Source organism: Canis lupus, chromosome 36 (assembly GCF_003254725.2).
Source record: "Canis lupus dingo isolate Sandy chromosome 36, ASM325472v2, whole genome shotgun sequence".
NCBI lineage: Eukaryota > Metazoa > Chordata > Mammalia > Carnivora > Canidae > Canis > Canis lupus.
In genome coordinates, this window is record NC_064278.1 from 22398817 (window position 1) to 22412812 (window position 13996).

The 13996-nt window shown below is 40.8% G+C and overlaps 1 protein-coding gene and 1 long non-coding RNA gene across 2 annotated transcripts in view; one reads left to right on the plus strand and one right to left on the minus strand.

The window, feature by feature from the left end:
• Window positions 1–6252, plus strand: part of LOC112668186 (uncharacterized) — a 69519-nt gene extending 63267 nt beyond the window's left edge. Inside the window, exon 6 of the long non-coding RNA XR_007408580.1 lies at window positions 5856–6252. This is a non-coding gene — a long non-coding RNA (uncharacterized LOC112668186). The remainder of the gene's footprint in view (window positions 1–5855) is intronic.
• TTN (titin) overlaps window positions 1–13996 on the minus strand; it is a 274428-nt gene that overhangs the window by 60169 nt on the left and 200263 nt on the right. Inside the window, 21 exon segments of the mRNA XM_049106193.1 lie at window positions 185–484; window positions 582–866; window positions 967–1287; window positions 1607–4573; window positions 4678–4971; window positions 5058–5357; window positions 5478–5759; window positions 5875–6183; window positions 6278–6580; window positions 6674–6973; window positions 7074–7355; window positions 7456–7758; window positions 8239–8541; window positions 10108–10389; window positions 10479–10629; window positions 10951–11099; window positions 11183–11497; window positions 11586–11885; window positions 11995–12291; window positions 13229–13546; window positions 13639–13938. Coding sequence (XP_048962150.1) covers window positions 185–484; window positions 582–866; window positions 967–1287; window positions 1607–4573; window positions 4678–4971; window positions 5058–5357; window positions 5478–5759; window positions 5875–6183; window positions 6278–6580; window positions 6674–6973; window positions 7074–7355; window positions 7456–7758; window positions 8239–8541; window positions 10108–10389; window positions 10479–10629; window positions 10951–11099; window positions 11183–11497; window positions 11586–11885; window positions 11995–12291; window positions 13229–13546; window positions 13639–13938 — 8661 coding nt within the window.

A 13996-nucleotide genomic window follows, 5' to 3' on the forward strand; every position in this document is an offset into this window, starting at 1 on the left:
GTGAATAGTAACAGGATGGGGCAGATTTAAAAAGTCTTTAATGAGTCAGTTAGATATTCATTTGTACTGTTTGGGTCTCTACAAATTAAAGCCCTTTTGGTGTGGTAGATTAAAATGTGTCCGTATCTTGACCTTGCTAAAGTAGGAGACTGGAGTTAAGAGGAGGAAAACGGATAGAACTTACACAGAGGATCTGATGCAAGCACTGGTTTGGGGACATCTGCTGGCACACCAGGGCCATACTCATTGACAGCAGTTACTCTGAAGTAGTACTCGTTCCCAGGGACGAGATTGGTGACTTGGCAGCTCGTTTTCTTGACTTCTGGGTTAACGGTCGACCACGTCTTTCTCTCTGCTTCACGCTTCTCCACGATATAATGTGTCACTTGGCTCCCACCATCATTCTCAGGAGGGGCCCAGGAAATGTGGCATGAGGTTTTTGTGACATCCGAAACTTTTAAATCAGTCACAGGTCCAGGAGTATCTGTGAAGAGCCACACCATCAGATACATGTGTCTCCTTGGCCTTATTATTAACTAATGTGTTTTTGAAGGAGAAGAAGGAACTCATTAGTCACCCACCTAATACTCTGACATTCACAAACACGGCCTTTTCTCCTGCTGGGTTCACAAGCGTCAAGGAATATTTTCCTGAGTCATCACGGGTAGAATTGGGGATGACAAGGAAGGCCATGGTGTCAACCAGATCAACTTGTCCTTTTCTGACCACGTTGTCAATACCCACTCTTCGCCATGTGACTTTAGGAGCTGGTCGTCCTCTCACTATGGCAAATAGTCGAATAGGGCATCCTGCTCTCACTGTGACCAGTTTCCTCATGCTGGCATCCAAATCAATCTCAGGAGGTTCTGCAAATGACATGAAAACCATTAGTTGACTTTTCAGAACATGAGAGAGTCATGTGAGAAGTGTAGAGTGAATGAGTCCCATGATAAAATAGGGTCTCACCTAGGATTTCTTTAGGTTTAATAGCATCCTTTAGTTCTGCAGGGCGCCCAATGCCAGCTTGGTTTTGGGCACACACCCTGAACTCATATTCCTGGTTTTCATCCAAGCTGGTAACAGTGAACTCCATGCGAACAAGTTGTGCTGCAGCATTACACCTTTTCCAGCCTTCGTCAGGTGATGTATCTTCTCGTTTTGGTCTCATTTCCACAACATAACCAATTATTGGTGCACCTCCATCATACACTGGTTTTCCCCATCCAAGAGTTATGGAACTTTTGGTTGTGTCAACCACTTTGAGATTGGTTGGTGGACCAGGTGGTTCTGAAAATAAATTACGTAAGAATGAATTTACCGGTCGTTAACTCCTACTAGTGATATTCCAATGTGTAGTTTTATGTAGTCCACTCTCAGTTAATCAAAGATAGGACATTCAATTTCTCCATCACTGAATCCTTATTTTCCTTCATAAAATTAGAATCTACCATTGTTTGTACATCTTAGGTGATTTGGTAAAAGATCTATGTAGAAAAATACCTGCTAAGGTAAAGTTTCAATGTCATGGATTTAACTTATTTATCTAATACCTCTGTTTTTGAGATTAAGATTTGGTGTGATATCAGAAAAAGCAAGAACATCATACCTATGGGGTCTTTTGCCACCACTGGCCTTGAGGGCAAGCTTGGTTCTCCGATTCCAATTTCATTTTCTGCCTTGACACGGAACTGATATTCATGTCCTGGGAGGAGGTTCTGTACTTTGAGACGTCTCTCAGGGATCGCACTCTTGTTAACAGGGACCCATCGTGTTGAATGCCTTTCCTTTTTCTCCAAAAAGTATCCTGTGATGGATTTTCCACCATCATATTCAGGTGGATTCCAAACCACAGTCATCTCTTCTTTGCTTACTTTGGTGACTTCTGGAGGATCCGGGCGACCAGGTCTGTCATATTTGGTTTTTGCAATGACCGGTTTACTTTCTGTTGGAGGCCCTGTGCCTATTTTATTTTCTGCACGGACTCTGAAAATATATTCATTTCCTTCTATGAGACGTGTTACTGTAGTACCAGGAGTTAAGACATTAGCAGAATAGGTGGACCAAACCATTCTCTTACTCTCACATTTCTCTAGAATATAATTTTGGATTTCACAGCCACCATCATCCTCTGGTGGATCCCAGCGAATAGTACACCGATCACTGGACACATCTGTAATTTTCAGATTTCTTACAGGACCAGGCTTATCTAAAACATTGACAGTGGCATAGGCCACAAAACTGCCAGCCGTGTTAGTCGCTGTAATCACGTATTTACCACCATCGCTTCGCTTTGCTTTAGTAAGAGAGAATTTGGATGAATCAGCGCTGGTATCAATCTTGACCCTTGGTGATCTTGTTAAGTCTGTCGCGTCTTTGTCTTTGGTCCATAAAACTTCTGGGAATGGTTTGCCTCTAACACCTGCCTCCAGTCTAATGGTGTCCCCTGCTTTGATTGTTAGCACACCGCTTAACTTCAGATCAAGTACTGGTTTCTGTAGGTCTTCCTTCACAACAACTTCCTCTGTCTTCACCCAGTCACTTTCCCCACCTTCATTCTTTGTTTGCACTCTGAACTCATAAATCTGGTTTTCAACACATTTGTCAACCATGTAATGGGTTTCTTTAATGCTTCCTTTATGCACTCTTTCCCAGTCATCAGAGCCCTTCAGCCTCCTCTCAACATGATAGGACAGATTTGGGCTACCACCATCATAATCGGGCCGCCGCCACTTGAGATAGACAAACGTCTTTCCTTTATCCGCGATGTGAAGGTTTTCAGGCTCACCTGGCCTATCAATAGGGTTAATGGCCAGGATTGGAGTTTTCGTTTCAATGGTTGGTCCAACACCTACTTTATTCTCTGCACAAACTCGGAAATAGTATTCATTGTTGGCTAAGAGGTTGGCCTTAATTAATCGCTTAGTGGCATCTGAGGCAACAATTGACCAGCCTTTCTGGTTTGGTTTGCGATATTCCACTATGAAATTTGTTATTTCTGAGCCACCATTATCTAGTGGGTTTTCCCAAGAAATTGTGCAGTTCTCTTTGGTAACATTGCTAACCCTTAAGTTCTGGCAAGGCCCAGGTCTGTCAAGAACATTAACAATGGTGAAACCTTGGGCATGCCCACTGCTATTCTTAGCTGAGATAATATATTTGCCATGATCAGCTCTAACAGCTTCTTTAATTTGTAACTCAACACGAGGTAGGTCTTGAATTATGTCAACCCGCTTTTCTCGGACCAATACTTTGCCTTCCTTGGACCAAGTTATGTCTGGATCAGGTCTGCCTCTGACTCGAGCAAGAATGCGGATAGTTTGGCCCACCCTAACGGTAATAACATCACGACAAGTAACATCAAGTTCTACTTCTGGAGGATGAAGGATGTCTTTTGCAATCACAGATTCTGCTAGTTCTCTTGGCTCTCCCTCCCCCACAATATTAGCTGCTTTTATACGGAATCTGTACTCATTTCCTTCAATTAGTCCAGGTACCCTAAAGGCACACTGCCTAATGAGTTCATCTTTATTAATCCTATTCCACTGTGTGGTACCAGGCTTCTGACATTCCACTACGTAGCCTAGAATGGGGCTGCCACCATCACTGAGAGGCTTTGTCCACACCAAGTCAGCTGTTTCTTTGGTCTTGTCTTTCAGTTTAGGATTAATAGGTGGTCCGGGTGGTTTGATGGGCCGGCAAGCTTTTATTGGGTCAGAACTTGGGGATGGATTGCTTAGTCCTGCAAGATTTTCAGCAAAAACCCTAAATTCATATGTGTTTCCCTCATACAGTCCAGTCACTCTAAACTTCAGGTCAGCAATAGGTGTTTTGTTGACTCTCACCCATTTGCCAGTTATTTCTCGACGCTCCACATAGTAACCAGTTATTGGACTGCCACCATCAGACTTTGGCAGAGTCCAAGACACCGTTGCAGCGTTTTCAGTAATGTCAGTAACTACCGGCTTCCCAGGAGGAGATGGAGGACTGAACTTATGTTTAGCAACAGTAGGCGTGGAGTCAAGGGGAGGACCAACACCCATCTTATTCTCTGCTCTGACTCGGAAAATATATTCGCAGCCTTTTTGCAGATGTGGAATTTTCAGCTTTGTCTTACTGCTTCCTGATGAAACAACACCCCATGTGTCTTTCCTTGTGTCTTGTTTCTCAACAATATAATTTATCACAGGGCTTCCCCCGTCATCCTTAGGTGGCTGCCACGAGATAGTCATGTACTCAGGGGTAACATCCAGAATATTAATAGGGCCTGTTGGTGGACCAGGAACATCAAGAACAGTAAGATGTACCGCTACTGTTTTGCTGCCAGCTGCATTGGAAACTGTGATTTGATATTCCCCAGTATCTCTCCGTAAGCAGTTCTTAATGGTAAGCACTGATGAGAAGCTGTCCGTTTCAACTGTGTAGTGTTCATCTGTTTTAATCTCAGTGCCATCAGTTGTCCACTTTGCAGTGGGAACGGGTACACCTCTTATGATGGCAGGGAACCTGACAGTGGTTCCAGCTTTTACCACGAGGCCTTCAATCAATTTCACATCCAGCTCCACAGACGGAGGCACTGGAAAGTGAACATGAGATAAAATTAGATTTTTGGTTTTCCACAATCTGAACATTCCCAACATGACTTTAAAAAAGGAATAAAAACGCCAGTCCAAAAGTTACCTAGCTTTTCTTGACATTCTATTGGGATAGTTGTGTCAGGGAGACCAAGACCCACAATATTTTCAGCTTTTACACGGAATCTATAGGTCTTTCCTTGTTGCAGTCCAGTAACAACACACTCTAAGTTTGTCACAGTCTTGAACTTAATCCAGTCTTCGGTGCCCTCTTCTTGGTATTCCACCAAATAGCCAGTGATCGGGGAGCCACCATCACGATCGGGCTTATTCCAAACAAGGGAGACTTCAGTCTTGTCGACATCTACATGGTGTAAGTCTTTGGGTGGCCCTGGGGGATCTTTTCAAAAGAAGAAGTTATGATAAATGAATAATATTCTCAAAGACTGTCAGAGAAAACTTTTGTATCCAGAGAAAGCAACTTACGTAGAGGATCCAGAGCCTTGATGGGTTTGGGTGTTTCAACAAAAGGACCACGTCCGTACTGGTTTTCGGCAGCTACTCGGAAGAGATATTGATTGCCTTCATTAAGGTGTTTAGCTAAGTGACTCTTTTTCTTCGAAGTAGTTGAAAGAGGTGACCACTGGGCACTGGCAACATCTCTCCTCTCAACCACATAATTTGTAATAACAGAACCACCATCATCTAGTGGTTCCTTCCAAGTAAGGTAACAAGAATCTTTCCTAATTTCACTGACTTCCAGATCTCTAGGTGGCCCCGGCTTATCTGAAAGTGTTAAATAATGAAGTTATAATAAGTCATTTAATCCAGGTAACAGCTCAAAATGTATCAAAACTTATGTATTTCATGTAATAACATATTAAAAATAAGTATGAAAGTTTGTACCTAGCACGAGTACTTTCACTGAGACAGTTTTCGAGCCAGCTGGATTCTCCACAGTTAAAGAATAAATTCCACCATCTTCATGGGCAGCATTACGAATTTCAAGCTTGCTACCAACCGGAGTAACATCAATTCTTGCTTTAGTTGGAGCCTCTCTGTCTCCTTTTTTCCAAGTTACTTTCGGGAATGGCACGCCTTTGATGACGGCACTAAGTCTTAGAGTGTCACCAACCCTTATGTGTTGTTCTCTTGCCATGTTGGCATCAAGAATCAACTCAGGGGGTTCTAGAATAAAGCAAATAGTGCTTTCAGATTTGATTTGTTAATGTATTTTACAATGTAGCTTACACAATGAGACACCTATCTTTTTCGCTATTACAGCTGAGAAGATTTTACTCACCAAGTCTGTCTTTTACGAGCACTGGCTCGGGAACATGAGCTGGATCCGATTCACCCGCTTCGTTGACTGCCATTACTCTGAACTTATAGGTCTGACCATCCCGAAGGCCAGTGACTTTATATTTAGTTTCAGGACATGACTCGGGAGTGTGATTGGCTCTCTTCCACTCTTCATCTCCAACTTTCTGGTACTCAACAATATAACCCAGAATCTTGCTCCCACCATCATGACGTGGTGGCTGCCAAGTTAGATCAACTGAATTACATGTTGTATCAATTGCTTCAGGATTGACGGGTGGACTTGGTTTAGCTATGTAATAAAAGAAGAAACAAAAAGGAGTTAGAATATAGCCGAAAATAAAGTTGGATAATGTGAAAACTGAATGAATGCTTTAATATTTTACCAATTGGATCTTTAGCAAAGACTGGCTTGGATGGAGGGCTGGGATCTCCAATACCGATTTCATTTTCTGCAGAAACCCGGAATTCATATTGACACCCTTCTAGAAGATCAGGAACCCTGAACTTAGTGTATGGATGGATGGGCTCTCTGGTAACTCTAGCCCATCGTTTAGACATAGTTTCCCTCTTTTCCAGGATGTAGTTTGTGATGGGCTTTCCTCCATCATTTGGTTTGTTCCAGGTTACTAATGCAGAGTCTTTGGTAACTTCGGTAACAATTGGCTGGTCAGGTGCATCAGGAACCCCTACAACAAACATTAGTAGAGTGTGTTAGAAATGTAATTTTTCCTATGAACGACATTAAACACTGAATCACTAAAAAGAAATGTAATGCATACTGAAACGATCTCTCGCTTTCATTGAATCAGACACCAGAGGATCACTTATTCCATACAGATTTTCAGCATGGATCCGGAAAATATAATCCTTTCCTTCAAGAAGTTTAGAAACTTTGCATGTTGTTTTAGCACTTGCAGATGTCACAGGCATCCAAATGTCTTTGCCCACCTCCTTCTTCTCAATAATGTAATTGGTAATTTCACTGCCTCCATCATCTAAAGGTGGCTTCCAAGAGATAACCATGTAATCTTTGGTCACTTCATCAAAAATAACCGGTCCTACTGGTGGTCCAGGACGGTCTGCAGAAAAAAAAAAAAAAAAATCACAGCCCAAGATGTTATTTCCACTTCTGCTTTGGAAAGAACGGAGTATCTATTCTTTTTGCTAAATGATACTTACCAACAACATTGACTTGACAGAAACCTTTCCTAGAGCCTGTAGTGTTCTCCACAACCACACAGTATTTGCCAGAATCTGAACGTTTGGCCTTGATCTTCTCCAGGGCAAGTGTCGTTGGAGTGGTCTTTATGTGAGTGCGATCATCTTCTAGCACGTCAGCTTCATCTTTGAACCAAGAAACTTTTGGTTTTGGTTTGCCTGAGTAACGGCCAGTGAGGGCAAAAGCTTCACCAACCCGAATCGTGATCTTGTCTCTGAAGTCGAGGTCAAGCGTTGGAGGAGCTAAAATTTTAATTATAAAGGCAAGTCAGTTTTACTCGTGTCTTATGGTAAATCTATAAGCGTACAAGTTTTCAAAGTATGAATTGCATCAGCCACATACCCAGGTCATCCTTGCAAGTGATTGGCTTGGTACAAAACGATGGTTTGCCTTGTCCAACAATATTCACGGCGCTGACACGGTACTCATAGGTATCACCTTCTTTCAAGCCTTTAACAGTGTATTTCCTGCTAAGCAAGTTGTCCTTTGTAACTTTGTGGAACTTCTCAGTTCCAATGAGACGGCTTTCTAGGACATAGTTAATAATTTCTGATCCACCATCATATTTAGGAGGGTTCCAAGTCAAAGTAACGGAATCTTTAGTAACTTCTTTGACTTCCAGGTCTTCAGGACGCTCTGGTACAGCTGCAAGTAAAATACAGAATTACAATGAAAAAAGTATCATGTTAAAAAGTAGTACATGATAATAAATAGTGAATGATACTTTTTGAAGATTGCACTTAAACATTAAATTATTTGCTTTGATAAGTAGTAGAAGGCTCTCATCATAGAACTTAGTCTAATTTCTGATAGATAAGCAAATAGAGGTTCGTTGAGGCCAAATAATTTAAGTTCTCCAGAGTTAGTAGTTTTAGAGTTAGGAAAATATGTCATATTTATGCCATTGAGTGGGAACTTAAAAATGTGTAGTATATATGGAAGGATTTGAAAAATCCTATATTCCCATAATGTCTTTCACAATCACATTCAAATACTACCAACATCAGGTATTGAGCATTTGTCTACTGAATGCTTGTCAAAGGAATGAAACGTTTGGCATCTATGCACCTATTTTGTCACCATACTCTTTTATTAAATGATGAAATTGTTTCAACTTGCACTTACTTATTGGATCTCTGATTACGAGTGCAGTTGGTGTCTCAGTAAATGGGCCTATGCCAACACTATTTTCTGCTGCAATTCGGAAAAAGTAGGCTTTCCCTTGAATGAGACCCTGGACAGTAGCATTTTGTCGGGTAACTGTATATGTCACAGGGGTCCATGCTCTGCGGTCAGATTCGCGCTTTTCAATGACATAATTGGTGATTGGAGAGCCTCCATCATCTTCTGGAGAAAACCATGTCAGTTTGCAGGAGTCATTGGTTAGGTTGTGAGCCTGGAATGGTATTCCAACAGGACCTGGCACATCTGGAAATAAGAAGAAACAATTTCTAGTTGTTTGTTTTCAATGAATAACAGGGCTCAATATTTGTTACCCTCTGTTTTTAAAAATGAGACAAAAATATAAGATTTTGTGTCTGTTTTTTTCTCCCCATCGTCATCTATATTCAACCATGTTTTTAAATGAAGTATGTTTATAATAATTACTGTTTGCCACTGCTTTAGTAGAAGCTAAAGGAGTAGTAATGTGTGTATGTATAATAACGTGTATATTTATACATTTACGTATATAGGTGGTTTTTTTTTTTTTTGTAATTTGTAAATCAGATAGGAGGGGGCTGCTGGAAGGAGAATGAACAGGAGGAGACAGGACAAGGGGTGAGGGGTGGCATGGCTACTTTTTGTGTCTAGTTTACTCTCCAGAAGGGACAGGGGGAGAGAGTTTTTCTAGGTGACTAGCGAATCAATAAGCAGCACAGGGGTTCCCAAATCTCAGAGGGAACTTTGGGAGGGTTAGCATTTAACCTTGAAAGTGTACCGATTCTTAAGTTAAAACAAAGTGTGTTTAGAAGCTTGAAAGTAGGGATCCCTGGGTGGCGCAGCGGTTTGGCGCCTGCCTTTGGCCCGGGGCACGATCCTGGAGACCCGGGATCGAATCCCACGTCGGGCTCCCAGTGCATGGAGCCTGCTTCTCCCTCTGCCTGTGTCTCTGCCTCTCTCTCTCTCTCTGTGACTATCATAAATAAATAAAAGTTAAAAAAAAAAAATTAAAAAAAAAAAAAAAAAAAAAGAAGCTTGAAAGTAACCTAAAAGCTTGTGGGACTGTTGGCTCAATGAGATCTTTTTCCTCATGCCATTTTCATTTTAATGAAAACATAACAAATTTATATAGCATTATAGTTATGTTCAATAGAGAACCAGTTATTTTCACATAACAACTCCTTGTTTGGAGTATGGTTGGGCTTAGAGATGTGCTGAGAGAAAAATCTGAGTGGGCTGGCTTTACTTTTTGAGCAAATCACTGGAATAGAGCAGCCATCAAGAGGCATGAAAAAGCCTTGCAGAGTTTACCTCTGTATTCAGTGACTAGAAATGCAATATTTATAACTGAATGTGACTATTTCAATTAGAATACTGAAACCCTTCACAGAGATTTTTGCCTTATTATGAAAATTAGCAAATAAGAATTGATCAATCTTAGCAAATGATTAGGTATTCACGTACATTTGCAGGAAAGTTTCAAGAAAACTATATAAAACATAGTAAGTGCTTATGGTGGCATGTTATATAAAAGGCAATATAAAAACTTGTTATAAAGAACTGTTTTTATATAGCATAAAAACATGACTTTTTAATGTCATATAAAAAGGCAACATAAAAAAACTGTATAGGAGTACAACAATATAAAATATGTATAGGACAAAAAACCCAGGAGGAAATATTTTTAAATGCAAATAGTGGTCAGTGGGATTGTGGATGATTTTTCTTATTTTCCAAAATATTTGTAATAGTTTTATTATAACATAGCTTTGCTTGTAGATGAAGTAAAAATGTTATTTTTAAAAGCTGCATGGACAAATTAAAGGTATTTACCTAATACATCAACGATAATTGTCTTCTTTCTTTCTCCTCCTGCATTCTTGGCGAGAAGAGAATAGACCCCTTGGTGGCTCCTCTGGCAATTCTTGATGACCATGGAGGAGCTAATGGCTGTGGTCTCAATGGTAGCTTCCTGAGGTAAAGCTCTCTCATTCATGTTCCAGGTGACAGTTGGAGGAGGTTTTCCGGACACATAGGCGATGATCCGGATCACCCCTCCAGCATGGACCACAATTCTGTCTCTGACACTGGCATCTAGCTGAAGGTCAGGTGACACTGGAACACAATTGAAAATTACAGATGTGATTTTCACGGCCAATCCAAAACACAAATGTTGATAAAATAATAGAAGTGTAAATAATTACCAATTCTGTCCTTCATTTCAATGACATCTGTCACTTCTCCAGGTTCTCCAATGCCAGCAATGTTGACTGCTCTAACTCTGAATTTGTAGAAAGCTCCTTCTTTTAACCCTGTCACAACAAGCTTTGTTCCTCTCACTTCTTTATCTTTACCCTAGAGAAGGATCACATGCATTCAGTTCTTTGTAGCTTCTTATTTTAATGGCTTTCTGAAGTATAGCCAACAGCATATTTAACTACTTCGGGAAAATTGTTGCCAATTTAAGTTTTGGGGATCAGATATTACAGGGAAACCCTGAATGAAATGTCTTGCCAGGAACTGTATTTTACTAATGACAATATAACTTTTGATTAAATTTCTGCTTTTTTCTCATTTCTTAATAAAAAATACAAATAGAAATTAATGGGATTCAGAATAACTGCTACACTTTTAGTTTATTCATAATATATTTCCAGAATGCCAAGTGTTAGTCACCTGTTCCCATTCTTCTTTTCCTTCTTCTTTATATTCAACAATGTATCCAGTTACTTTGGATCCACCATCTTTCAGTGGCGGAGACCACTCTAAATCCACAGATGATTTAGTCCAGTCCGTGACTTTGGGAATTGGAGGACCAGGAGGGGCTGGAAAGAACCAGTATATATTAGTATTCTTGACTTCTCCATGGCACTTTGGGGGGTGGGGAAGAAATGGTTTCATGGCTTACCAATTGGATCTCTAGCAGTCACTGGGTCTGATGGCAGACTTGCTGGACCCACACCAGCAGCGTTGATTGCATACACACGGAATTGATAATCAGAGCCTTCAATAAGACCCGTCACCTTATAAGAAACACCCAAAGTCATGGCTTTGATAGGATCTCGGTTAACTCTCTTCCATCTCTTTGAAGTGGTGTCTTTCATTTCTAGCCAGTATCCTGTTACAGGAGAGCCTCCATCATATTCTGGCTCTTCCCAGTTGACAGTCATGGAGTTGCGAGTCACACTGCTAACTGTGGGTTTATCTGGTGGTCCAGGGACAGCTATGAAAAAGAAATCATGTTGATTTATAAGAAATTATGAAAAACAACAGATAAGAGTGATTTGATATGTAAAACACGCCCTACTTACAGAATAGGTTTCTTGCTGTTTCAGGTTCACTGTCAAGAGGCTCCCCAACACCAAATTTATTCTGGGCCATGATTCGGAATACATATTCATGGCCTTCTAGCAATTTGGGAATTGTGTACGTGCACTCTTTAGGTTCACTGGAGACATGCACCCATGTCTTCCTGTTAGCTTCTCTCTTCTCAATTACATAGTTTGTAATCTTAGACCCACCATCATCTAGAGGTGGAAGCCAAGATAATGTCATTTGATCTGCTGAAATATTTTCAAACTTTATTGGTCCCACTGGAGGGCCAGGACGACCTAAAATGGTTGAAGAAAGGGAAAAAAAATTAGAAGGATGATTTTAAAGCCAAATAGTATATTTAGGAACAGAGAGACATGTAGTTTTAGAAAGCCATGCTGTGTTTACCGAGGACATTCAGTCTCATCTCCTTCGATGCCGTTCCCAGATTATTCACAGCTGTGATGGTATATAAGCCAGTGTCACTCCTGCGAGACTGTGGAATAACTAACGTGCAGGTATCATCCACTACCAGTTTGTTGACATGGGTGTCATAGACAACAGGTTCTTTCTTATCAGGCTTCCTTGGAGGCGCTTTAAACCAGGTGAGTGTCGGGAATGGCATACCCTTAATTTTGGCCACAATGTTAACATCTGTTCCTTCTTCAACCTCCATGAATTCTTTTAGCTCAATTGAAGGTGGGCCTAGATTATTAAAAAAAAATGGTGGTCACTAGGGACAGAAAGTAGAATTTATAGCACCTACAAAGCTATTTGCATCTCCTATAGGCAGGCTGTGTAGCCCAATATGAAGAATGGATTTGACTTCAACTGATTTATACCAGCTTGGAGAGCAGGTACATGTAGTCATCATGCTTTAGTGGACCTACACGTGGCTATGTATCAGCTATTGCCTCTCTCTCACCTGGTGTTACTATGAGTGTAGATCCTGAAAAGGGGGCAGAGAGAAGTGGAGATTATAGTAGCTTAGGCTTAGGAATTCTTTCATGATAGTCCCTTTAATATGTATGCATATTCCCTTAAATATGCAGAGTTATGAGAGGACTTACTATTTTTATTCTGAGAGGGACTCCCTTTTTTAAGAAATATAACTGCTAGTAGAGGCAAAGCAATTTCCATTTCCATGAATCTAGTAGAAGAATATGCAAAGAGGGTAGTGACTACAACCCCCTCCAGATTTTAGAAGAACGATCCGAACACACACACAGCAGTAGGGATGGTAACAATCACGGAGGAAGAATTATTACCATATTTGCCTATTCATGTTTATCTATTAAAACGGATGTATCTTTTCCTTAAATAGAGAAAAGGAAACTTGATTGTGATAAATGGGTCTCAGCAGTTGCTGAGCAAATAACTGTTTACTCTCTTCCCCTTTCTGAGGATCATGCAGAAAATTACAGTGAGGAAATTCCAAACAGCATCTCTTCCAAATAAGGGAAAGGTCACATGTAAGGAAATGTGTTAATTCTGCAGAAGTTGAAGGAATGAGTGGTTAATATGCTCAACTCACAGTAGCCTCCTGACATACAGATATTTCTCTTTTTATTTTGGGCTAATATTAAATTTGTACGAAGGCACTCATAAAGGGGACCATCTCTGTTAATATGTCGGTACTTACACGTCTGGTCTTTGACAGTCACGGGGCCAACAGTGGCTGAAGGTTTGCTGACTCCTGCAGCATTGACAGCCTTGACCCTGAATTCGTATTCCCCACCCTCTATGAGGTCTTCAACAGTAAATTCCAGTTCTTCTACGTCACGCTTGTTGCACTGTTTCCACGCTTCTTTCTTTGTCCCAGTCGGGTCCCATGCAAGGCACTCAACAATATAGTGGGTGACAGGGGAGCCCCCATCATTCTTTGGGGGTTTCCATGATAGGTGTACTGTGTTCTTTGTTATGAGACCGATCTTGAGTTTAATAGGGGGGTCAGGAGGATCTTTAAAAATAGGAAAAGAAGTATTAGGTATTGTTTAAAATGATATAGTTCAAATTTGAGAAACTATTTTAATCTCAGATGAAGACACTTACATATTGGATCTCTGGCCGTGGTCCTCTGAATGGTTTCTACGGGTGGACCAATACCAAAACGGTTTTCTGCACGCACCCGGAAGAAATATTGCTGTTCAGAGATGAGATCAGGAACCACAAATGAGGTGCTTCCACAGTTTGGATTGACTTTAGTCCAGGCTTTTCCATCAATAGTCTTTTTCTCTATAACATAGCCCTTGATCCTGTCTCCTCCATCATCATCTGGCATCTTCCATGTGAGTCTGCAACTACCCCTTGTGATGTCACTGACTTTCAGATCTTTGGGCGGCCCTGGTACATCTGTTGGATGCAATCACAATATAAGGAATGTCACTTTGTTTAAAGTAATTGGCTCTTA